Source organism: Poeciliopsis prolifica, unplaced genomic scaffold, assembly GCF_027474105.1.
Source record: "Poeciliopsis prolifica strain line A6 unplaced genomic scaffold, Auburn_PproV2 SCAFFOLD006, whole genome shotgun sequence".
Taxonomy (NCBI): domain Eukaryota; kingdom Metazoa; phylum Chordata; class Actinopteri; order Cyprinodontiformes; family Poeciliidae; genus Poeciliopsis; species Poeciliopsis prolifica.
The window spans coordinates 11,135,728-11,162,156 of record NW_026562381.1 but is presented as its reverse complement, the minus strand read 5'-3'; the positions used below and the strand labels follow the sequence as shown (position 1 = coordinate 11,162,156).

General features: G+C 36.1%; 2 protein-coding genes and 1 pseudogene across 2 annotated transcripts; 2 read left to right on the top strand and 1 right to left on the bottom strand.

Moving 5' to 3' along the window:
• Positions 1 to 433: 433 nt before the first annotated feature.
• Positions 434 to 5,142, top strand: LOC129360272 (C1GALT1-specific chaperone 1-like). The gene is given in 3 exon segments (XM_055030373.1): positions 434 to 532; positions 3,368 to 3,772; positions 3,775 to 5,142. Coding segments are annotated over 2 exon segments (924 nt in total). The 5' UTR covers positions 434 to 532; positions 3,368 to 3,381; the 3' UTR covers positions 4,308 to 5,142.
• Positions 5,143 to 5,969: 827 nt separating this feature from the next.
• Positions 5,970 to 9,278, bottom strand: LOC129360527 (malignant T-cell-amplified sequence 1). Its single transcript, XM_055030830.1, has 6 exons — positions 9,094 to 9,278; positions 7,429 to 7,581; positions 7,254 to 7,351; positions 6,457 to 6,590; positions 6,258 to 6,325; positions 5,970 to 6,174 (listed from the first exon to the last, which is right to left on the bottom strand). Exons 1-6 carry the CDS (start codon positions 9,102 to 9,104, stop codon positions 6,093 to 6,095), a joined length of 546 nt encoding a protein of 181 aa, XP_054886805.1. The 5' UTR covers positions 9,105 to 9,278; the 3' UTR covers positions 5,970 to 6,092.
• Positions 9,279 to 10,558: 1,280 nt separating this feature from the next.
• On the top strand, positions 10,559 to 26,188 carry LOC129360287 (cullin-4B-like; annotated as a pseudogene).
• Positions 26,189 to 26,429: the final 241 nt, after the last annotated feature.

Sequence of the window (26,429 nt, the reverse complement as noted above, 5' to 3'; positions counted from 1 at the left end):
AGCTGTAGATAAAACTAAAGTGCAATATTAGTTACTGTTCATTTTTACAATGAAAGTTGATGTATTTTTTAAATGGATGTTTGTCTTTTTATGTGTTATTTTATCTGGGTTTTTTTTTTCCTATTTTTTAAACGTCCAGTACTTTTGAACAGTATATTTAGAAAAATTCTAAATATACAGTTGGGGTCTGTTTTTTTGTAATATATTTATCTTTGGGTAGTATTATACATTCTGTGTAACAGTATAAAGGATAAATCTCATATTTTGTTATTTATTAAGGTTTTTGATTAAATATCCACACCATTTATCACTATGAATCAGAGTGTCTGCAAAGAGATACTTAAGTCAAGGCGAGCTGTTTTAAACATCCTGAAGGGGGCAGCACATATCCGCTCAAACAAATGAATGGAAAAGAAGAAGAAGATTAGACTGACGCAGACTGACGTCGGTGACCAACCAAACAGGAAAAGTGTGAGTTGAAAGACAGTCACAGCGAAGGCACCAGCTGTCAAGGCAGGAATAATCCGCTGAGGTACGGCAGAATTAAATCCTCCGTTTTTGTTTTATTTATGTTGCCGAGAAAATCAAAGAGAAAGCCTGAATATGGAGTTAAGTAGCTCGCCGTTAGCATAGGGCTTTCAGCCCGAACGACTTCAGTAGTCGTTTTGAAGTTACCTGTTAGCTTATCGGAGCTAAGTTTAAAACACTAAAACTAAAATATGATCTTTATTCTAAAATTTTAGAATAATTTTTGCCCCTGAATTTAAGACACGTTAAAGAGGTTAAGCGTGGACTAAACTAAAAAACAAATGGTCCGTTTTTGAACAAACTGCTTCAGAGTTTCTTTTTTGAACTTTACTGCTTTACAGTATTTGTGCAGGGACAATCAAACCCGACAATTGTGGTTATTTATGTTTCGTATTACCAGATTTTATGGTTTATTTCTCTAACATGACGAGAAACATTAATTTGTAAGTCTTCATACATCAATGGTTGAATTGTTTAAATGAATAAAAAAAACATTTTATTAAATGTTGTGATTTATATAATCCCAGTTGTTGTAGAAGCTGATTATCTATGAACTCCTGCATCTCTGTAGAAGCCTCTGACTTAAGAATGTATAGGATGCTTGGGGTTGTCTGTAATTTTATTGATTCTATAAAGAATATTTTTTCCACAGTAATCTCCAGATGTAACACGGGTGTTCTTCAAAACAGAACTAGCCTCTTACTTAGGACGTTTAGCATTGTTTATGTGTAATTCAGCCTTTTATGATTTATATTTAACAAATGTAAATCACTCAATAAAACCAGCACAACGCAGAAGGGATCCAGTTACACATAGTTTAATTTTTAGAGCATTACAAGGTGCTTGTCAGTTTTAAGTCAACAGAATCAGATTGGGTCTCAACTTCAGCAAAAATGTAAGAATTTAAAACCAAAATATATAAATAATAAGAAAAGGAATAATTTTGTTAAAGATTGATAATAAATTATAAATGTACATCTAATATAAATTATTAGTGCAATTATATAAGGATTATCATGCAACGTTTATTTACTGTTGGTAGAAATACAAATACTCACTAAATTTGGCCTAAGTTGTCATCATGTATTACATAATGGTGTTTACTCTTAGCCCGTTCCGTGAGGAGCCTAAATAATTATTTATTTAACCATAAGCAAACCAAAAACCGAATAGCTCCCAATGAGCAGTTAATAGCAGTTAGCAGCAGTTAGTATTTGCAGACTTAAAACATCGCTAAAATGGGCAACATTAATAATAATACTTAGAAACGTAGCAAAGTTACTCGTAAACGTGACTGTATATTATTGAACTTGTCTAAAATATATTTAAAAATATAATACTCGTAAAGAAACCGCAGTGCTGATCCTAAAGCTGCTGTTGGTGCCAAACGGTCACAAACGGCAACCGAAAAAAAGGGGGAGGAGCCGTCAGATACTGGTTGCCACGACAACCACCAACTGCCAAGAGCAGCGTCACAACGTAAAACATGTCCGAAGAAACAACGTATTTATTATCCAAAATAAATTCAAAGAATAAATAAATAAAACCCTGTTACACATGTGAATCATAAAATATTAGATTTCATTCTTTTATGACAAATAAACCAGTGTCTTAATAAAAAAATACTTAGTTTTTTTTTTCACCGACAGTGCAGTAAGCAGATATTACCTGGTTTACAATATCTGCTCATAAATAGTCAGGTGTATTTTTAAAATAGTATTAGTAACAGGCTTTTAATTTAGTTTAGTAGCCTTCTGCAGCAACATGTGGGGGATGGGCAAGACTGTACAACCAGAAAACGTGGGTGCGTCCAATAGTTTTCCTTGTATGTTAGTAAAAGGACTTTAAACTGTAGGCGTGGCAAAAAAGAGACTTTTAATGAATGGCTTTGAAACCACAGCCTGTTAAAAAGTGAGTTTCTTAAAGACACAGAGCTGGTTTATAACAGGAAGAGCTTCGTTCTCATTAATGGAGAGTTCAGTTTGTTTAGCAGTTGATTGAACAGTGAATGTATATCCTGCTCTTTATATTTTGCCTTTATTTACAGAGTCATACACAAAGTCTTTCAAGTCACCTGATTATTGTTTTTCTTAAAGTACTTCTAACTTAAGATTTATACAGTATTGGGCTGATCTGTTATTTTTTGGATTAACTGATTTATAATTGGATAGGAAAGGTGCTAAGTTACGAGATTAATTTTAAATTTGAAACAGGTGAAGCTAAAACTATTTCACTTGAGATCTGAAATATTTACAGACAAAGAAGTTTTTTACATTTTTAAATACAAAACGTATGCATTATTTTTAACAGTTTGGTTTACTTACGGTTCTGTTCTGAGTATGTTGCTCTTTCGGAAATTAGAATTTTTTCAGTCTGAATGCTCCAGTTAACAGTTAATTGATTACTAAATCAGTTGACTATTATTTCAGTAATTGATTCTTCAGGATTAATCGTTTTAGCGACCCAGTCATAATTACAAATTTGGCTGGGTGATAAAATGTCCGAGAAGTTATTGCTATGAATAATAAAATTGTTTTGAGACCACTTTAACTGAAAGACATTTTAAAAATATAAAACAACGGAAAGAACTAATAAAATAAATTATAAAGTCTCTGTAAACAAAATGGTCCTTCAAAAAAAAAAGAGCTTGTTGAGACCAAAGTATCAATGTGAAAACTTTTATCATCCAGTTTTTGGTAGAAAGAGAGAAATGTTAAATCAGAAAAATGGAAATAATTGAGTTTGTTTTAATTTATCATGCGTCTGATTTGTTGCAACAGTATTAGCTTGATCTGATTCACCTGAAATGAGAAATAACAACAGTTTTTGTCTTGTCCAGCCGCTGCTGCCATCATGTTGTCGGAGGGAGGCTCTTTCATGAAGGGGATGGTGTTGGGTGGCCTCTTCTGCTTGGTGCTGTCGCTGCTGGGCAGCTTCAGCCCCGTCACCGAGTCCAGGACGGACAGCAACCACCACCACCATCACGTCAAGGCTGCAAGCAAAGACGAGCTCCAGCAACTCTCTGACAGCCGGCTTCAGGAGCTGAACGACCAACTCCAGGTCTACTGCGTTGTCATGGTGCAGCCCAAAAGCCTTGTCTACTGGGCCACGGCGATGGACACCTGGACCAAGCACTGCGACAAGGCCGAGTTTTACACCTCAGAGGCCTCCAAGGCACTGGAGGCCATAGACCTGAACGAGAAGGACGACTGGGCCAGGTTGCGTAAAGCTCTGAAGCACGCGCTTCGGCTCAGCCCAACACCTTCGCCATCATCGAGAACCTCAAGTACCTGGTGCTCACCAAAGACCCGCAGCAGCCGTTCTACCTGGGGAAGGCGGTGAAGTCCGGGGAGCTGGAGTATGTCGAGTTGAACAGCGGCATCGTCCTCAGCTACGAGGCCCTCAAGAGGCTGGCGAACATCTTCCAGGACGAGGACAAGTGTCCAGAGAGAGGACGGCAGCTGTGGAAGCTCAGCGACGACAAGCAGCTTGCCGTGTGCCTAAAGTACACTGGAGTATTTGCAGAGAACGGAGAGGACGTCCATGGGAAGGGCCTGTTCAACAGTAAGACGGTGGACAGCTTGATATCGGAAAGCATGAAGCAGAACCCCAACAACGTGGTGGAGGGCTGCTGCTCCGACCTGGCCGTCACCTTCAGCGGCCTGTCCGCCAACCAGATGCAGGTCATGATGTTCGGAGTTTACAGACTCCGTCCATACGGACACGACTTCCACGACCTATTGACATTTTTTCCTCCCAAAGGCTCAGATAATGACTAGCCTCGCTCTCGTTTTTGAAGATATTGCTTCTGTGATGGCAAACCTGACTCTAGATATTTGTTTAAGAGACTCGATCCTGGGGGGAATTCTGTATATTTCTAACTTTTTGCACTTGACTCGGGCGGTGCCGGATGTCTGTGGATCTGAGACTGGATCATCTCGATTTGGATTATGGTCCCTGAAGTTTTGTTCTCAATCCTTAAGCATTTTTTTTGTTGTAGAAAAATAATCTATATCTGTGGAGTTCTACCCAATGATGATCAGATTTATTGTTGCACCCTTAAAGCTACAGTATGTAACTTTTATACTTTCACATATTTGTTGAATGTAAAAAAAAAAAAAAAAACAAGAAGGCGGGTCTTAGCTCTGTCAATCAACCACATGTACGCGGCAAAATGTTGTAAGGAAAAACAAATCATCCTTACAGGGAAACCATTTATCTGCTATAATCTGTGGCTATGCTAACTGGCATTAGAACTAATGACAAGCTGTATTGTGGTGAACCTAACGGGTTGAGCATAAGGATGATTGACAGCGCTAAGACCCTCCTGGTTCTGATGGTTGTTTTTGACTGGAAACAGTTCAGTTTTGCATCTGTCTAATGAACTGGTGACAACTTTAATACAAAGAAACATTTTAGTGAAGTTACATACTGCAGCTTTAGTCATGACACAGTTCAGCTGTAATCAAGCTGCTTAAATGATTTGCTTAGTTTTCTGTTTACAAAGAATTGGGTTTTAAATATTTTAGGGTTTTTGTTCTTGATTTATTTTACATTCACCTAATTTTTGTTTGAATAAAAGTGATAGAAATCAATCCTTTAAGGAACTTTTAATATTTTTGTGCATTACTAAATCATTTTCTATCCCCAAAAATGAATGACTTTGATTATAAAAATAAAAATATTACTAAAAATAACTTAAGCATTTAGCAATTACAATTGTCTGACAAATAGTTTTTTCTATTTGGTTTCATGGCAAATTAAACAGAAAAAAACAGCTTAAGCTGGTTGAAACCATGACAAATTACTTCAAGAAATAAATATGGAATATAAACTAAAATAGTTGAACTTCAAACCAAAGCTAGAGAAAAATTCTAAAAATGCAAATGGTGAGAAGAAACAAATATACTTTTGTTTTTAAACATATTCTCACATCTCTGGAGTTTAAATGTTTACGTTATTTTAACATTTATAAATTATATTTCTACTAAAAATGTCTTATTGGGTGGTAAAAAAAAATAAATCCAACATTTCAGTATTCAACTAATGTGTTATGCAAATTACAAGTTATGAAAATAATCCTGTGAAACTGTGCATCCTGTATCCTCATAACCTGTAGTGCTGCTACCCAAGTACCAGTAGATAACGTTACCTAAATGTAGTAAAAGCTGCTCTTCTTAATTGCTTGGATTTTAATACATTTTTACAAACTAAACTGACATTTAACATCAGTTTTTAACTAACACTACAACTACTTTATTTATTTACTTGAAAATTTATGTTGCTCCCAACTAAAGAATGCAGACAAACCAGTTTAACTGTTGGTTTGTGTGGGACTTATAACCACTCCCTTCCTCATAACGCAAACATGTCTTAAAACCACATCACATCCATGATGCTACTTCTAATCCAAATAATAATTAAGAAAAGCACAAACTAGCTGTGGTTTGAACCAAGATATTTTATTCATTTGTGCGTCATGATGGCAGATTTGCAGCCTCCAGCAGGTTGCAAAGCGAAGGTGGAAACAGTTGAGTTGCTGTCGCTCGGTCTGGGTGGGGTCATCATTTGTACGTCTTCATGTGCCACAAACCGTCGTTCAGATAGTGAACGTTCTCGATTCCAATTCCCTTGTTGACTTTTTCTCTGTTAGACACAGATTACGATCTTAGACTCACAAGGATGTAAACAGTGAACTATTTGTTTAGAAAACCATTTGGGAGGCTTACATATTTTCAGCCGACATCTTCATCACACCAACACAGAGCGCATGTTGCTTCCCCTCTGCCATGATCGCCTGAATCAACTTGTTAAAGACAAACATGTTGGAAATGTTTATGTAAAAGCTGCAGAGAAAGCAGAAGTTGATGTTGGACATCAAAAACAGGTGTTTAAAACTACAATAACACATCAGGATTAAAAGGATACGACTACTGTGTCGGCAGCAGCAGGGTAGAGTTTGGCACCTGGTGAGGTGAGTCCGGGACACATGATATTCGCTCCACTCAATACAAACTTTATGGCCCCTTTGTCCACTTGCTGGTGTGGAAGAATGAAAGGATCTGAGAAAAAGAGGAAATATAATCAAATAAATACTTCAGTATCAGTAGGGCTGTGTAATTAATTAAATATTCAATTTTTGGAAAATCTGAATTTTTTTCAACAATTCACTCCTTTGACTTGATGTTAGCATGCACAGGGCAGCCATCTTGTTTGACTATTCTAGATTTATTTAAACCTTGAATCCAGCAAAACTTTAAGTGTGAGGCTAACATTTTTTAAGTCATAATGTTATTAAAAATATGGTAATGTTTTCGCAGCATTTTTGCCCAAGAAATACAAGAGGCGTCAAAGAAATAGAAAAAAATAAAACATATTTCAAGACAAAATAACCAAAAATTAATTATCCATTAAGTTTTTTTCTCATTAAAACATTTTTTTCTCGTAAGTTTAGGATGTTCTACTGGTGAAATTGTGTCTTACTTTGCTAAAAGTAAGACATATACTAGTAGTTAAACTCATTCAACAAAGATTTAACTAGTTCATATACTAGTAGTTAAACAAAGATTCTGTGGTTCAATTCACAAAAGAGAAATGATTGAAATAAAAGTTGCTTTCTCAAAATATTTCCTGTCATTTATGATCTCTTTTTTAAAACAAAACAAAAAAACATATATATATATTAATCAGAGATTTTATTCTTAATGTTGCTGAGGAACACTTACATTTATGGAGCAGCCTGAGGGTTGGATAGAAAGGTCCTTCCCTCTGTCTGAAGAAAAGCAGTTCTCCGTTCACTGTCAGGATTTCAATGTGTTCATGGCTGAAATGCACACAGAAGTTAAAGAACCTGAACAGAATATTCATGAAACAACGAAGGCAGGAAACACGGGATCGTACCATCTCACTATTTTAACTGGGTCCTTTTTTGGCATTATCTGATTGAGCCATGGCTCGATGTCGGGGAACTGTTCCAGCAGCTGATTTTTGATGCCTTTGATTACCGATGTTTTCAGCTGGATGCAGTTCGATACATTTTCCTTCTCATCAAATCTGAAAAAAAACAAAACAAAAAAAATATTTTTATTATGTATTTTTAGTGATAATTTTAAACTGATAAAAATAAATACTGATAAGTAAACTCTGTTTATTTTGATTGAGTACATTTTTCACCAATCTTATTTCTTTAAATTACCATTATGAATTTTAAAATAGTCATGAACAATAAACATTACCATTTTAACAGGGAAAGTACACTTTTCAAACATTTTAAAGGCAGATTTTCACATTTTTCAAGTGCCAAACTTTATAGATTAAAAACAACACAAATTAACTAAAGAACACACTTTAAATTCTGTTATATGACATTCTTTATTACTAATTTGCTACTCATATGATAGTATTATAGAAGGGACCAAATAAACATTTTTTTTTATGTTTCGAAAAGTCTCTTTCAAACACACTCCATACAGCTGACTAGTCTGACAACAAAACATAAATTTAACAAAAAAATCCCAAAATGTCAACAATTTTAACATCTAAAATATAATACCTCCTTTATTTGAATTACACCAATCAATAGCTTATTGAGCCATGAGGAAAAATAAATATGTCTTACATTTAATAAATCAGTTAGTTGCAAGACAAATTACCTTCCTACTCAAATTAAATTCTTAAACAGAATATAAATAATCACTTGACTTTCTGTAAATAGTTTTGTCTCTTAAAAATTTATTACAGTTTTATTACAAAACTGTGCAAGGACTATGTACAGAAATCACATACAATAAATTAAAACCGTGATTTACGTATTTCTTTGCAATTTTTAATTCAATAACTCTTTCATATATGCTCATGGTACTGCTCATCAACATTCTAAATCTTTAGTTACAGGTTAACATCATCCTCATTCCTAATTATCAATACCAGAACAGTTCTTCTCCATTCCTCTTTCTTTCAAGTACAAATATGTTTAAAAGATCAACTTCTTCTAGACTTCTGCACAAATATGTTGCAATTTAGAATTTTAAGTATAAGAAAACCAACATTCTTTGTAGAACCTAACCATATATGGTACCTCTATATTTTTGATAATTCTATTCATGTTTTACAAGCTACCAGAAAATATTAAAATAAACTTCCTGGTCAACCCATGAACTGGCTGTCAGCTTATATTAATCTGATAATACGTTCACTTCATGTTGGTAATTTCATGTTCATTAGTTTGTTTCTGTTGTGCTGTTTTAGCTGAAATATGGAAGAAAACAGCTACTGATCTCACTCAAAAGCTGTTTGACTGATTTTATGCAGCTAACATCTAACAGAAAGCTACTTACAGAAATAAAAATACTCTTGTATTAGCATAAAGCTGCCTCTTCCAATGCTAATTGAAGCTACCCCTGCTTACCTCAAAATCTAGTGCTAGCAGTAGAAAATTACAGATCTTTCGGGTCAGTTTATAATAATAAATATTATCTTTCTACAATATCAAACATGCTAATGCTAACAGCTTAGCATTGGTTACTTCAGTGTGCTGCTAGCTAACGGTACAACACAGACACGTACTTTTTAAACATCCTCTCTGGTCTCCGGTGCCGCGGTCTTCAAGTATGTCACAGCTTGTCCCGAACGTAGTTTACCAAGTCGGGCAAGCGCAAAGGAAAATCAGTAAATATTGTTCATGTATTAGCTGTTGCTGCAGCAGATTTCCACGCTCCTTTTTAGCTGTATGAGATTTACGTGATTTTACGACAGTTAAGGAAGGTTAACTCACGCTGCCTAGGTGACAGAGGGTTTTGTCACATAGAACGTCAATGACGGGGGGTTTTGTGCTGCAGTTTCAAAATACAGGTAAACCACAGGTAATAATAACCAGAGGTAGAAATCGACTCAGTGTTAATGTATGTAGTTTTTTTTTTTTATTTTATTTAGATAATTGACTTTTTATTTTACTTTGTTTTCTCTCCATTGTGACATTATAATATTTAGATATTATTAAAACATTGAAATAAAGTATAACGTAAATCTTAAACACATTTTAATAGATCACATCTAAAAGAAGTGAGGGTTTAGTTTTCTATTGCATGTAAATAATAATAATAATAATAATAATAATAATAATAATAATAATAATAATATAATAATAATAATTCCTTAGTGATTTATAAAGGCTCTGAAAGACTTTTTCTTACATTTGGAGAAGTGAACATGTGATTTTCGAAGAATTAGAACTGTGTCCACCAAAAAAAGACTTTCTGACAGAAGTTTCCCAGAAGAGAAATACTTGGCTGTAACAATTAAAAACACCTGGCCAAAAAGCATCAAAGAAACTAAAATTAAAGAATAAACATTGCGAAATAAATACAGTTGGATTCAAACCCAACAGCGATGCAAAATATCATTAGATATATTTATATATTATCAGAGGTGAGTAGACTACCCAAAAAATTTACTCATATAAAAAATAGTTCTGCCTCAATATATTTTTACTGAAGTAAAAGTAAAAAGTATCCATCCAAGAAAAACTCAAGTAAAAGTAAAAACATTTTGTCAAATCTTTTGTGTGTGTGTCTGTTTTTTTTTGTTTGTTTGTTGTTTGTTTTTGTTTGTTTGTTTTTGCAATACAAAATGTATGAAACTTAAGCAAAAACTGTGTGTGTCTGGTGATTTGTTTGATTAAAAGAAGCGTAACCTTCATTCAGTGACGTTACTCACAGAGTATCCAGACCCACTGTCAAGTAAGAGCAGCAATTATTAATAATACAGTTAATCAAGTAAAAGTAAAAAGTACAGTATAGCAACAATACTCTTAAAAGTCCTTTTCTCCCAAAATGTTTAGCAGTAAAAGTAATTGAGTAGCTAGCCACAACTCAGCTCTGAATATTATTAAATTTCCTGTTATGTGGATTCTTTCTTTCCACTATTTTTGATCAAACATGAGGAAAATTGCGTCACTTTGGCGCCATCTGGTGGCCGGACCAAACAGAGCACCATGGTTAATATAAAAAACACGCTTGAGCAAAAAGTACTTTTGTACAAAGTACTTCCGGTGGGGTCACGGACTAGCTTTTTACGAGTGAAATTATTTCTGGGTGTATTAACGTCTGTTTCGCTATCATGTGGGGTTGTTAGTGTTCCACTTGGATAAGTTTTATGAATTATTGCCTTTAACGGCCGCTTGACCCGACCGCTGCCGCTGAACCACTTTACGACGCGGTTAGACGACGGAGAGGTAAAAAAGAGGAAGCAGTAGCCAACCATCTTTATTCTCCTGCCAGCAATAACAAGAAAGAGACGAGGCTTCGGATCAGAGAAGCGTTGAGTAGTTTCTAATTAAATTGTCTGTTTTAAACTGGATAAACGAACCGGGTGAATCGAAACTGCCCTTGCGAAGACAGACGAAGGCCATCGGACACTTAGCTCTACCCTCGACAAAGCCTGGAAGTTTCGGATCAGAAGACTGGCTGTAAAGAATTAGTATTCCCGATTTTTCATGTTTCCAACAGGTTTATCTTCCCCTAATCCCCCACCACCGCCAACCCAGGAGGCTAGACCCGCGGCTACTGATGTCAAAAGCGACAGGGAACATCACATCTCCGAAAAAGAGGAAAATAAACGGCTCCGAGAGGGACGACACGAGTGACACCATCTCCTCCTCGCCTCCCAAGACCCTCAATTCCTCCTCCTCCTCTTCCTCCTGCTCTCCCACTCCTCCGCTGCACATTCAGAAGAAGTTGAGGTTCGAGGATTCGGTGGATTTCATTGGACTAGATGTGAAAATGGCTGAGGAGGCTGCCGCCGCCGCTGCTGCTGCTTCGTGCTCCAATAACAAAAGCAAAGCCATGTTCCTGGCCGGTGGCGTGGGGGGACACCACGCGAACGGACTGACGAAAACCGCAGGGTCCGGCACCTTCTCCAGCAGCAAACCCGGTGCTGCCAAGAAACTAGTCATCAAGAACTTCAGAGGTACCTGGGGGAACTGGTGCAGAGAACAAGTCACACACATAACAAGTCCCTGTTTATACTGGCCTTTAGTGGTGCACCGATTGCACGATTCCTGATTACCGATCTTTAAAAAGCCATTCCGTTTTTGGCCAATACCTTTTTCTTTTTTTCTTTTTTTTTGTGGCTCCACTGCAACCTGAAGTGACCCAATTCTGATTTTGTTATTTTATTGTCAAATCTGATCTTTAACATTTCGCATTTCCAAATATTTGCAACATATAGGTGTGAAACACAACCTAAAAGTGTCCCACATGCGCAGTAGAGGGGGCAATAATGTCACACATACAAAGCTGTTTTTCCAAGCTGTAAAGAAATAGTGCTCAGTGTTTGCTAAAGTAAACATTGATGCCAATGATATAGCTAACTGATTAGATATATACCATCGTAAGCTAATTGTACAATATAAAAAATCTTGTTGATTTTGCTGTGCTGGCTCTGTCCGACCAGAACCAGCACATTAACAACCTAATCCTCATTATTGTAATTTTCCTTCCCACTTATCAGGATGCAGAATAACGATGTTTGTCGGGTGTCAGTGACATTCAGATCGCATTTGAAAAGATCGGATATGCGTCAGATATCCAAGTGACCTGTGTCACATTTGAAGAAAGTCTGATTTGTGGTGTTCATACTGTCATGAAAAGACCAGATACAGGTCGCACTAAGGTAAAAGAAATTGGATTTGGGTCACTTCAGTCTGCAGTGTGAACACAGGTCTAAAAATAGAAAGAAAGCCACTGAGTCGGCAACAGTGGGGTGACTCTTGAGTTTTCATGGCTGATTTATTGGTGAGTTGGTAAAAGAATCAAGTCCTTTTAATTTAATGATTTTAGACCATGTGACACAAACCTTGGACCCCTGCTATAAGAGCTGAATAATAATAAATGAACAACTGGAATTGATAAAAATCTGAATAAAGGGAAAACATCAGAAATTGGTACCGGTGGTGTCCAAACATTTGCACAGAGGGCCAGAATCACCTGGGTTGAAATAGTATTTTCCCAAGAGGGGCAACAGCAGAAAGGGGTTGACCTATTACTATAAAAATGTCAGAAATCACTTTTCAATGTTATTTTAAATAGATATGTTATCAGGCTGGAGTGGTGTAATGAGATGCTTAACTCTCATTGCTTTGGGCCGGCCCTGACCTGCCAGTCATACGTCTCACAGCAGAGCAGAAGAGGACAATGACTTTGTATAAACTAGCTGTGCATCAATTGCAGTTTTCTGGCCGATTGCTGATTACCGATCTGTGCACCGCTAATGTAAACACAAATAAACAGAGAAATGTATTTATTTCTTTATGAATTTTAGACCTTTGCTGAGTTAGATCGGATCAGAGTATAAGGTCAGCTTCAAGTGCAAGTGTTGGCCGACCACCTTTGTCCCAAAATTAAGGAAATTGAATTTATTGACTGGTTGATTAAACCACTGAAGCTTCAAACTAGGGCCTAACATATACTCCAACCAAACTATTCCCAAGACCAGAGGTTTCCAAAGTGTGGCTGAAGGGCCATTTGAGGCCTTTGGAATAAGTTGAGAGGTACAAAATTGTTCATATTTTTTTGTAATTGTTTTACAATGATGTTTTGATGACAAGTTTATATATTTTTAAATTGAAAATGTTAAAGTCGACACAAAAATTTCTGGTAACGCTTTATTTGACAGGTTGTGAATAAGACTGTCATGACGCCGTCATAAACGGGACATAACCTGTCATGAACATGAGTAAGTCCTCATGAATATTTATGACTGTCTGTTGTCATAAAGTGTCATTCGGTAAATCGACACTTTTAATACAAAGTTGACTTTATTCAAAATGTCTTCATCATGACAATTTGACATTAACCAAGAAATCATGACATAAATTTACAAAAGTATTACTTATTAAACTTTAAAAATTATGTAGCTTTATGTTATTAAAGCTAAAGTTTAATCAGTAATACTAAGAAGGTTTTACTTTCTGTTATTTTGTCCTAATTAAAAATAGAAACTCACTAAATACATGTACTGGGGGCCAAATTTGCAAAATCGTTTTATTGAAGTCACTCTGTTTAAAGACTGCATAAAATAAGCATTTTTAGAAAAAGACAAGCTGTTGCTTAGTATAAACTGAGCTCCACTGTCTTGTCTACATTCAGTGTTGTGTGTTTATTACAGAAAAACCCAAGTTACCAGAAAACTACACGCAGGAGACCTGGCAGAAGCTGAAAGAAGCTGTGGAGGCCATTCAGAACAGCACTTCCATCAAGTACAATCTAGAAGAGCTCTACCAGGTATCGGTTCTGAACGGGAAGCCGGCTGCCTGTTCGCTCCGCCGGCCGCTGAAACTTTCCCTCCTCTGTCTCCCCAGGCTGTTGAAAACCTCTGCTCCCACAAGATATCCGCCAAACTGTACAAACAGCTGAGGACCGTGTGTGAAGACCACATCAAGGCACAGATTGATCAGTTCAGAGAATATCCATTACACTTTCTGGGTCATTTTAAGCAGTAATTCGTTGTTCTTTGTCTTAACAAGTTCATCTAAAAGTCATAAAGTGACATTTGATGTGTTTAAGTACAAATGTAATAGCAAATGCAGGTTTCAGTCAAAATTTTCATGGAATAATTGTGATGAATTTCCACAAAAATGATCAAGTTGGAGACTTTGTGCTTTTTGTATTTACCTAATTTTACACAAATATCAAGAGACAGAAGAACATTTATTCATCTTCTGTTTGCAAAGGTTTTATATTTTTCTATATTTTGAAAGCTAAAAATAGAAATAAAATGATCTTACCAATTAGTTTTGGTTTAGTTTTTAGTGAAAATATCTCAGGAAACTTGAAATAAGACAAAACTAACTTACAAGAAATATGAGCTTGTTTTAAGTCAATAACTCCTTTATATTTATGATAACTAGAGAAGATTATTTCAATTATGATAAGATATTTTTTCCATGTTTTTGTGAAATAATCTTCCAATGAAGCTAAAACTTTTTCATCAATATTAACAAATTATTAACTTAAAACAAGCTCTTATAAATTGTAAGATAGTTTTGTCTTATTATCAGTGTACTACAATGTTTGCACTAAAAACTGGGCCATAATTACTTGGTATGATTTTGTATTTTTGCTGTGTAAATGTCACAGACACAATAATTTCAAGTATAAATTTGAATTAAAGTCGTTTGTTGCCCTAACCTGGGTTTTACGGATGCCTTGGACAGCGTCCTCTTCCTGAAGAAAATCGACAAGTGCTGGCAAGATCACTGCAGACAAATGGTGAGTCCTTTCACTTCTGCACATTTGTTGTAACTATTAGAGTAAATAATAATAATAATAAAGAAGAAATTTAATGAGTAGAAAGGGGATAATAATTAATTAAAATAAAGAAATTTATATAACCTAAAATCCACAATCATTCATCAATAGTTAAAATTTTTCTGCTAAATTTTGCATGAAAATATGAATTATACAAAGTAGGAAGCAATAGTGTTTTGTCTGATGATAAATCAGAATAAAATTCTCCAATTTTAGATCAGTTGGGATTTCAAAATTGTATATTTATTAAATTCCAGAATAAGGAAATAAATCTGCAACATATTTTCTTTTTGCTGCTTCCTTCAAAAGTAGAAAGTTGGTATTCATTCACTTGGACAATTTTGTAAACCTCAGATTACAAAATCCTGTAAAATGGTCAAATAAAATAAAACCTTAAGGTAGCTTGTACAGCTGTTTCTGCTGGCGCTGGGCGGACCAGTCAAAGCGGAGCCTGTTTGAGGTTTTGATGTTAAGCTGCCAGGGATGAGACGTGCCGACCCAGTCAAAGAGCTGTGAAGGAGCGCTTGTTTACGCCTCTGCACAGCTGAAACCTGAGCTCCCAATTTAACCTCCTTACAAACTCTGACAGAAAATGACAGCTTGACCTCCGCAGGATTTAACGTGTGGGGTCAGCAAAGCGTGAAAGCTCTTCTCACCTGATGTTTCTTCTTCTCTCTGGCTGATGAGCGTCTCTCTTTCAAAACAGTTTAACTCCCAGGATTGTTTAAACACATTTTCTATCTGAGTTGATAGATTTGAAGTGCAACAAGACTAATTGGATGTCCAGTGTCTTGCAAAAGAACTCCAGCCTCTTGAGCCTGTTTATGTTTACTCTGATACCCCCAAATAAAACAATACAATCAGTTTTCATTAGAAGTAACAAAATCAGTAAATGGATTTAATCAATTACCTGAATATTTCAAAGCCAATGAATTACCGTCTGGAGACTTATGATCAATCTTTAACAAGGGGTGTCCAAATCAGACAGCATTCTGGGAAATGTAGGCAGAGGAAAGACTTGAGCTCCTCAACCTCTCATGACCCCCTAAACCGGTGGAATCAACTCACTCACTACCTCTTTGGTTACCTAGCAACTCACTCACTCTTTGGTCACCTAGCAACTCACTCACTCTTTGGTCACCTAGCAACTCACTCACTCACTCTTTGGTCACCTAGCAACTCACTCACTCTTTGGTCACCTAGCAACAACCTGCTGAGTAACTGTCACAGCAGCAGTTGCGGTTGTGCCGCTTTGTGGAGTGAAAAATGTGTATAAACCAGTTTGGAGGTATTTCTGCTATTTGAAACAAAAATCAAATTAATAACTATCTATCAACTGATATGAAAAGTTTATATTGTGATGCGTTTTCCGGTCTGTTGTTCTATGTTTTACAAAGAAATTGAAGATTTGGTGCAGCTCACTGTCAGACTTTAGTAGTTTTGTTGGGAATCTGCTTTTATTCATCATTTGTTTTGTTTCTGTTCCACAGATCATGATTAGGAGTATATTTCTGTTTTTGGATCGCACCTATGTTTTACAAAATTCTATGCTGCCATCGATCTGGTGAGTGATGAGTGATTTTTCAGCTGCTGCGAGGCGGTTCTGTGGGTCCTGAACCCGGACTGGTGTGCTGTGCAGGGACATGGGCCTGGAGCTGTTCAGGTTCTACATCATCAGCGACCAGAAGGTCCAGAGTAAAACCATCGACGGGATTCTGCTGCTTATCGAGAGGGAACGAAACGGAGAAGCCATCGACCGCAGTCTGCTGAGGAGCCTACTGAGCATGCTCTCTGACCTCCAGGTAACCCTTTAAAGGGATCCACGATTAGTTTTTATTTTAGATGTAAAAACGACAACATTATAGACTGTTTATTTTTTATTGATCTTATTAAAATATTGTCACATGGATGTCCGAATGGCGAAAAAATGGCGAACTCTATGGGTGAAAAATTTAATAAAAGATCAGTTTTTTTTTGAAGTAATTATGATTTTTGGCGTAATCAAAAAGCATTTTTCTCAGTTAATAGGAAACTTAGAGCATATTTAGGCCACCATGTTCAACTAATCCTGGATCATGTTAACATCTGATCTCTGTGATTTTTTTCTGCTCACAGCGCTGGTGAGAAATGTCGACGTTCTTGTTGACAAATGGCCTTATGGATCCTCTGTTTTCTCTGTCTGTAACAGATTTATCAAGACTCGTTTGAGCAGCGCTTTTTGGAGGAAACCAATCGACTTTACGCCGCAGAGGGACAGAGGCTGATGCAGGAGCGAGAGGTGATTTATGTGACCTCACACTCTGGAGGCACTCACTTTTTCCTGATTGTATTTTTAGAAAAATGCAGAATGTTTCTGGGTTTTCTGCAGATTTTTCAGCTCAGTAAATATGCAGGGAATCTGTACAAGATTGTCCAATGATGCTCACAAAGAGCTTCAATTTCTTACAGTAAATAAACTGCAAACCACAAAATTTTAATACGTACATACGTATTAAATATAAATTTCTTTGTACTTTGAAATTTAACTAATATCTAATACTGTGTATGCATAAACTCCATGGGAACTTAGCGGATGTCATTTGTTATTTTTGTTTATTTCTGATTTTTTAACTCAAGCTACTAATCAGACCTGGAATTACTTGATCACCATTTTTCCTTTTAAGTTATATTTGACTTGTTTTCAGTCATTCTGGCTTTAAACTTCCTGATAATATGAAGAAAACTGTATGTTTATGAGGACTTAAAAATACTTTTGAATTTTTCAGTAAATTTTAGTGCCTCTGCGGTCAGAGCTTCATGTGATACCAGTTTATTTTTGTTCAGGTGCCAGAATATCTCCATCATGTCAACAAACGCCTGGAGGAAGAAGCTGACAGAGTAATCACATATCTGGACCAGAGCACGCAGTGAGTGTTGGTTTACTGCATTCAGTTTGCAGCTTGAGGATAAATTAGATTTAGCTGTTAAACTAAGGTTCATTTATTTCTCAGAAAACCGCTCATTGCTACTGTGGAGAAGCAGCTGCTGGGTGAACATCTCACTGCGATTCTGCAGAAAGGTACTGCAGAACCGGTCACATTGTCATAGAAAGTAAACAATTATTAAAAGTCCGTCATGATTGTTTTCCACATTAGAAGCAGAAACATTGAATTTTTATTGAATTTGACATAATATACAAGCGCAAAGCAGTAAATAATTAAAAAATATACATTGTTTTATGACTGAGAACCTAAAACTGTGGGGTGCGTTTGTATTTAACCCCCTTCTGCTGGATACAGATCCACTTAATAGATGATTAACCTGCCCATCATTTAGTAAAAAATAAATAAATTTTACAGTTTAAAATGTACATTAAAAAAAAGTTTATTGGTAAATATTTTCTACCCAGAATTCCTCAAGTTTGTTTGTTTATTCAAAGAAGCATGCCACACTTTACAGATTTATATTTATATATGTTAATCCTTCTCCTGCAAAATTATGTACTATTTTTTTTGTTCTGTCTCCTAAAATCAAATGAAAATATAATGACTGCGATTGTTGTAGAGAGAAAAATGTTTTTAGTCTTTAGCCAGATTGAGGGAACATGAACCTGACGGTGTGTCGTTGAAAACCGGCAGGGCTGACCCACCTGCTGGACGAGAACAGGATCCAGGATCTGTCTCTGCTGTATCAGCTCTTCAGTCGGGTTCGAGGCGGCGTCCAGGTGCTGCTGCAGCAGTGGATAGAATACATCAAGGTACGACCAGATTGGACCAAACCAGGGATGAAACGATCCAGTTCCGATATCTGAGGTCTGATATCGGCTGATACCGATCCGAACAGAAAAACAGAACTGACGTAAAATGTTCCCCCTTTCTTTAAACACAGACATAAATGTACCAAATTACAACTTTATTTGATAACTGGACCAGTAGAGCAGATTTAAATACAAACATGTAAAAGCAACTTTAATTTCTTCAGTCAGCGCAATCAGGAATAAAACGGCCAAAGTAAAGTAAATAATAAAGAAACTGACAAAAACAACATAAACAATAAATCTGCTACAAACCTTATTTCAAATGGTGCAGAAACTTGGAATTGTAAATATAATTTAAATAGGTAACATGATGTCGCTCACAGCACAGAGCATAGAGTTAGACTGAATCGATTGGCTCTTATTGATTGGGTATCAGTGAGAATGTGCTCAGTTTATGATTTTTTATTTCAACATTGGGATTAATACAGGTATTAATATCTGACCGGTGTTTCTGTGGATGAAACTAATGAAACTTACTTAATGATTAATTAGATTAATCAGATTAATCAATTATTTAAACAATCCACTTCAGCAATTAATTGTTAACTTGAATTTACAAACTCAAAACAAATATATTCAGAGCAGTAATTAAGCTAAGATTGTACAAAATGTTTATAATTTTTGCATTTAAGATAAAAAAAAAACCTTTGTTTACCTAAAACTCCTCAGTTAGCAGTTTTAGCTTCAACTGGGTCAAATTCACTAGAAGAATGCTGTTATTATATTTTAGTAAATTAAATGTTTATTTTCTTAATTAAAAGTATTTTTAAAATGTGTATCTTTTAATATATTTATATTGTGGTATAAAAAAGGCTTTGGAGGTTAAAAAAAACATCTTCACAAAGCGCCAATTTTTTAAATCCAATTAATTAATCATTAGCCGGAGATAAAACCCTAGTTAGATCCTGAGAGTTAACATTAGTTTCTGATTAAATCGTGTTCTTTGCAGGCGTTTGGAAGCACAATCGTAATCAACCCTGAAAAAGACAAAACGATGGTTCAGGAGCTGCTGGACTTCAAGGACAAGGTGGATCACATCATCGACGTTTGTTTCTTGAAGAACGAGAAGTTCGTCAACGCCATGAAGGAGGCTTTCGAAACCTTCATCAACAAGCGGCCAAACAAGCCTGCAGAGCTCATCGGTCGGTAGCTGACCTTTCACCCCGTCGCCACGGTGGCGCTGCAGGAGTTCATGGTTTCTGTCTGTCTGTCTGTTTCCAGCCAAACACGTCGATTCGAAGTTGAGGGCCGGAAACAAAGAGGCGACCGATGAAGAACTGGAGAAGATGCTGGACAAGATCATGATTATCTTTAGATTTATATATGGTAAATTAATGTCGGCCCTTCAGTTCATGTTTTGGTTTCCAGGTGACGTCGCGTAGCTGACAGCCAGTTGCTATGACAACAATCAATGAGCCACAGGTTTCAAGCTGACGCTTGAAACGCTTTTTATCGAACCTATAAACGATATAAGTACATCACAACTATTACTCAATTAGTTTTTGAGTACTTTACCCACCTCTGTGTGAATCTAAGATAAATATCAGTGATATTTACTGTAGCTAAATTAGCTTAGCTAGTTCAGCTTAGCTAGTGTAGCTTTTAACTGCGAGGTGGGACTGTAGGACATGTAGCCTACGTGTTTGTTACTACAGACTCACTCTGCCAGCCTCCAGAACCTTGTTATTCAGACAAAGACTTTGTATGTCCTTTACAAATAAATTTAAATATTAATTTGATACATCCACGAACTTCAGGCTGCAAAGCTCCTTCATGTTGTTCTCACTCTTCCTGCAGCCATTTTGTTCTTGTATATTTGTCTCTCACATTGGTTAAGAGCACACGTGTCAAACTCAAGGCCCTTGATCCAAACAGGGCTCTTACTTGTACTAGGCGGCTGCCTCAGGTTTAACTGAACGAGGATCTATTCAACGAGTAATAAAAAGTCACATTTACCGCCATAAATAAGTGCAAATATTTCCAAATTAGTACCACAAACGCTTTGATTTTTACTGCAGAAAAATTACGGAAAGAGTCACAAAATCCTGCAGGTACTGAGAAGATATTCAATAATATTATTTCATTTTACGAATTCATTGATATTTTAACAGTGTGTGAACAGTTTTGATGGCACGAATCATTTCTGGTTCAGACTTGTAGGAACTTTTATTGGAGATGAGGATCTGTAATGATTTGTTGTCATTTTAGGAAAAGATGTATTTGAGGCTTTTTACAAAAAGGACCTGGCCAAGAGGTTGCTGGTTGGAAAAAGTGCCTCAGTGGATGCTGAAAAATCAATGTTGTCGAAGCTGAAACACGGTCAGTTCATCCTTCAAAAAAACTGAATCTTAACGTTGACAGAATAATAATAATAAACCTCTGACTGCGTTGCTGTTGCTTCCTCAGAATGTGGCGCGGCGTTCACCAGCAAACTGGAGGGAATGTTCAAAGACATGGAGCTTTCTAAAGACATTATGGTGCAGTTCAAACAGGTAAAGTAGCTCTGCATTAAAACCGTCTGTCCTGCTTGTGTGAAGGTTTATATGTGGATTTTTAACACCCTTTAATAAATATAAGTACTTAAATTTATCTCTAAATAAATTAAAAAAGGCATCAAAAGATTTACAATGGACAAAGTGACTAATTTTGCACGATACTCCAAAAGCTCTTCTTTAACTTTTACACTACAACTGATTTTTATTTTTTATTTAACACCTATTACAGACTTTATTAATGCATTTTCATAAGAAACCAGACGAGGGTAGAGTACCCAGACATTGTTCTACTTTTACATATTTCTACTCAAGTAAAAGTAAAAAGTAGTCACCTCAGAAATTACTCAAGAGGAAAAGAAAGTATTTGGTAAAAATGATTAATTATTAATCATTTAATATTTAAAATTTACATCATCAAATGGACCAAAGTATAAATTTAAGTGGAAATTTTAGTGCTTAGAAATGCCCTTGTTTTTGTAGAAAATATTTGAGATGCATCTCAAAATCTGAGTTTTTTTCTAGCAAATTTTATGACTTTTAGAGCTCATAAATGTTCTTGTTTTTTTTTTGTTTTTTTTCTAGAAAATCTCCCCTTGTGAATGTTTTCCACCAAATTTTCAGAACCAGGAAAAGGACATATTTTCCAAATCAATGTCTTTTAATAAAAACTGATAAACAGAAACTGTCTGTGTCTGGTGAACGAACGTTTGGTTAAAACATGTTTGTTTTTTATTCAGTGGGGGAAAATCCAGAAATCTCACTCAAGTAAGAGTAGAAATACTTCATAATTTAGTTACTGAAGTCAAAATACTCAAAAAAGTAATTTTTTTTCCAAAATGTTACTCGGGTAAATGTAACTAGTTACTACCAAACTCTTAGTAACGTATTGGCGGAGTCTTATTGTGATGTGGTGCAAAATAAAATTAGCAGCTGCTCTATTTTCAGCTCCTTCTCACCCTCAACCCCAGTTGTGTGTGGTTTTTGTTTGTGGCGCCTTGTGTTGCCTCTGTCAGGCTGCAGCTAACTCTCTGATGCTGCAAACTTGCCCCGACTCGCCCCACTGCAGGGCTTTTGCTCAAGTGCTTGTGAATTGCCCCTGTGTCAGCTGACGCACGGCGGCAGAAATGTGAATTTGTGCAGCTCAGTAAGTCGTGTTTCTGCTTTCTAGTACATGCAGTGCCAAAACATTCCCGGCAACATTGAGCTGACCGTCAACATCCTCACCATGGGTTACTGGCCGACCTACGTCCCCATGGAGGTCCACCTGCCTCCTGAGGTTAGCGCCGAGCAAATATTCACATGACTGGAACATCATCAAGCCGTAAAAACCTTTGTTACGACCTGTTATCTCTGTCCAGATGGTGCGCCTGCAGGAGATCTTCAAGACGTTTTACCTGGGCAAACACAGCGGCAGGAAGCTGCAGTGGCAGTCGACGTTGGGTCACTGCGTCTTAAAAGCAGAATTTAAAGAGGTTATTAATTCTGCTTTATCCTAGAATGTCGTTTTTAATTTTGGCTCAGGAACAATTATATTTGTGACAGAATATTAATGCTACGCTGAGAAAATTTGGTAAATGAAACCAAGAGAATAAAGTCGTAACTTGATTTTATTCTTGTGAAATTACTTTTATTCTCTTTATTATACTAATAAAGACACTTTAATTACTTACACTTACTTTATTCTCAAATTTCATAACTTTATTTTTCGAATATTATGACTTTATTCTTGAATTATTTCAGCTTTATTCACGTAATTTTATGACTTTATTTTCATAATATTACTTACTTTATTAGATACTAATAAATATACTTTATTTACATATAAATACACTAAAAATTTTATAACCCTTTTTTTTGTATTATAACTTTATTCTTGAAATATTACTTATTTTACTTTATCCTCTGTATCAGATCCTTATAAAAATACTTTATTTACTTACACTTACTTTATTCTCATCATTTTAAGACTTTATTTTCATAATATTATTACTTTTTTCTTGTAATATTGTGATCTTCTCATACAAATTTGTTCTTGAATTATTATTACTTCATTCTTGTACAAGTTTATTCTGTTATAACTTTATGGCTGTATTCTTGTTGTGTTATTTTTTTCTATGGCCCTAATCGTATATATAAACTGCTGTCTGGATGTTTTCCTGCTAAAGGGCAAGAAGGAGCTGCAGGTGTCTCTTTTCCAAACACTGGTGCTGCTGATGTTTAACGAAGGAGAGGAGTTCACTCTCGAAGAAATCAAAGTAGCTACAGGAATAGGTTTGTTGTCGCGTCGCCGTTCGGTTCGCTTCCTGTCTTTATGTCGGACATCTTGTGTGAACGGCGCCTGGTTTCTTGGTTCACAGAGGACAGCGAGCTGCGTCGGACGTTGCAGTCGCTAGCGTGCGGAAAAGCACGAGTCCTCACCAAAATCCCGAAAAGCAAAGACGTGGAGGACGGAGACAAGTTTTCCTGCAACGATGACTTCAAACACAAACTCTTCAGGATCAAAATAAACCAGATTCAGATGAAAGAGACGGTATAAACAGTTTCCTGATGTAGATTGTAGATCTATACTAAGTCAAAGGTTTTCATATGAGCCGATGTGTTTAGGTGGAGGAACAAGCCAGCACCACAGAGCGAGTGTTTCAGGATCGTCAGTACCAGATCGATGCGGCCATCGTGCGGATAATGAAGATGAGGAAGACTTTGAGCCATAATCTTTTGATGTCTGAGGTTTACAACCAGCTCAAATTTCCTGTCAAGGTAACGGGTTGTTGGTTTTTCATCTCGCATCACTTTTATTGGTTTTTGTTTTTTCTTTTTATTTACGTTTTTATTGATATTTTTGCATATGGAACAAAGGTGTTTATAGATTCCAGGGTGCAAAAGTGTTGCGCAAAAACAAACAGTTTACACCATTGACTTTGAGGTGCATGTTTTCAGGAACACATGCAGAACACCTCCAATAGTAAAACAGAGTAATTAATAGTGAAAAAACACATGTACACATGCAAAAATACACAATCCCAAAAGAACAAGAAAAAGAAAGATAAATAAATAAATCTGGGTGCAAAGAAGGGTCTACATTGAAGTAATAAATGGTTTCCATTTAGAGTAGAATTTGTTCAAGTTTCCAGTTTTTGTATTTCTAATTTTCTCCACTTTCAAGAAGGACATGACCTCATTTATCCATAATTTTATGTGTTGTTTGGTAATTGTTAGCATAGAAAATCCTGAATTTTTATTGAAGTAAGAGTAGAAATACTTCAAAATAAAATAACTCAAGTGAAAGTAAAAAGTGCAGAGTAGTAAAAATACTCCTAAAGTAGATTGTTTCAAAAACGTTACACAAGAAAAAGTGACTTTTACTGCTGACCTCTGATTGTTTGCTACCATCTTGTCTCCTGTTCTCCTCCCTCCCAGCCTGCTGACCTAAAGAAGAGGATAGAGTCTCTTATTGACCGGGACTATATGGAGCGCGACAAGGAAAACTCCAACCAGTACAACTACGTGGCCTAGTTAAAGGAAGAGAGAAGCAGCCGTTCCAGTTTAGAGTAACAGGTGTCCTGAGTGATCGGTCTTTCAATCTTTTGCTCCCGTGGATGTTAAACCATTATCATCTTCAACCCAACGACCGACAAGTGAATGGCTACCGCTCCGCAGGGTTTCCGTCAGGGGTCATGTGACCCTGTGGACTGCATGCCCGTTTCAAAAACAAAAGAAGAAGAGAATCTCCTCCATATTTTCTCAGTGCCTCTGAGAGAGTTGGGACAAAGAAGACACACAGTTCTGTTTGCTCTTTTTTAATGGAGAGAAAAAATATTTATTTTCTGACCTAGATCCTTTGTCCATAGATTAAAACAATATGGTCTTTGTTATGAAATCTTTTTTTTTTTTCCTTTTCTTCGTCCATCCTCCCAAGCTAATGCTGACACGCCTATCAGTGCTCTAAGTGTATCACATGTTGGAAAGAAAAGAAAAACAATCCAAAATATTAAACTGATGCTTGTTTCTTCACTTGTGGTGAAATGTTGGACTGTTGGGCTTGGCATTCAAAGATGTTTTGGAAGTATGTTGCATATTGTGGGGTCTGAAGTTACGTTTGGCAGTTTTAGCAGCCAGGTGATGAAAGCAGTGAGCAAATGAGCACCCATTGTTTAAAAGCGGAGTTTGTGCCAAAAAGGAGCATTTATTTCTGTTTAAAAGGAGTGTTTACGCTGCTAAACCAGTTGTTCAAGTATATGCATACAATATTCTTGGTTGCCTTTTTATTTCCTTCAAACATTTTTATACATGCACCACATGTGATATTTTAAGTGACCCGTTCGTCAGTTTACTGCTCGATAGTTTTTGGGGGTTTTTTGTTGTTTTTTTTGTTAACCTTTAGGTTTATTAAAAGCACAAAAAAAAAAAAAACATCCGTTGTCATGCTACACAGAAAACATTCATTTCTCTTATTTACACGTTTCCATGTGGGGCTTTGGAGACGTTTACACTGCAAAAACACAAAATCTTGCCAAGTAGGTTTGGTCTAGATTCTGGTGAAAATATTTTAGTACACTTAAAATAAGACAAAATTAACTTGCAAGAAATATGAGCTTATTTTAAGTCAAACCTTCCTTACTATGGATTTTTAAAAAGCACTGGTTCCATTGTATGATTGCTTCACTTATTACATTTTTCTCATATTTTTAGTGAAACAATCAGCCAGTGGCTCTAGAACCGGGTTGCTAGGCGACAGGTTGGGCTTGGTTGGCGTTGCTAGGTAACAGAGCCAGTTAAACTAGAACTTAATTGGTATTAAATAATTAATGTCTTAAAATAAACTCCCATATCTCGCTAAGACGTCACTTGTAAGTTAGTCTTCTCTTATTTCAAGTGTATTAAGATGTTTGCACTAGAAACTGGACCGAAAATCCCTGGTAAGATTTTGTGTTTTTGCAGTGTATGGAAAGGTTTAGGGACTACCATGAAACACAAAGAAAACTGATTTGATTAGACATATTCTCATTTGTATGAGTATTTTTCAGATTTACTGCTTCACACAATAAATTATTGTTTCTGTCGGATTTTTATAATTGTGTTAATCTGTTGGATTTTAGGGTTTTTTGTAAAGTTTCAGTTTTACTGCTCCTGTGTCAGTCAGTGAAAACACTTAAAAACATAAAAGAAAAAACATAATCAAGGAAAACGAGCTTTAATTTATAAAACTAATACAAAACGTTACAAAGAATTTACAAATGATTGCTGTATTTTGGCAAAACCAGAAGAAAGTTGTACCTTTTGGTATCGGTTTTGAAATAAAAACAT

Coding starts and splice junctions, on each gene's coding strand:
- LOC129360527 (XM_055030830.1), bottom strand. Junction 6,591..7,253: donor CCTCAGGCTGCTCCATAAAT/GTAAGTGTTCCT, acceptor TCTTTTTCTCAG/ATCCTTTCATTCTTCCACAC. Junction 6,175..6,257: donor AAGATGTCGGCTGAAAATAT/GTAAGCCTCCCA, acceptor TGTGTCTAACAG/AGAAAAAGTCAACAAGGGAA.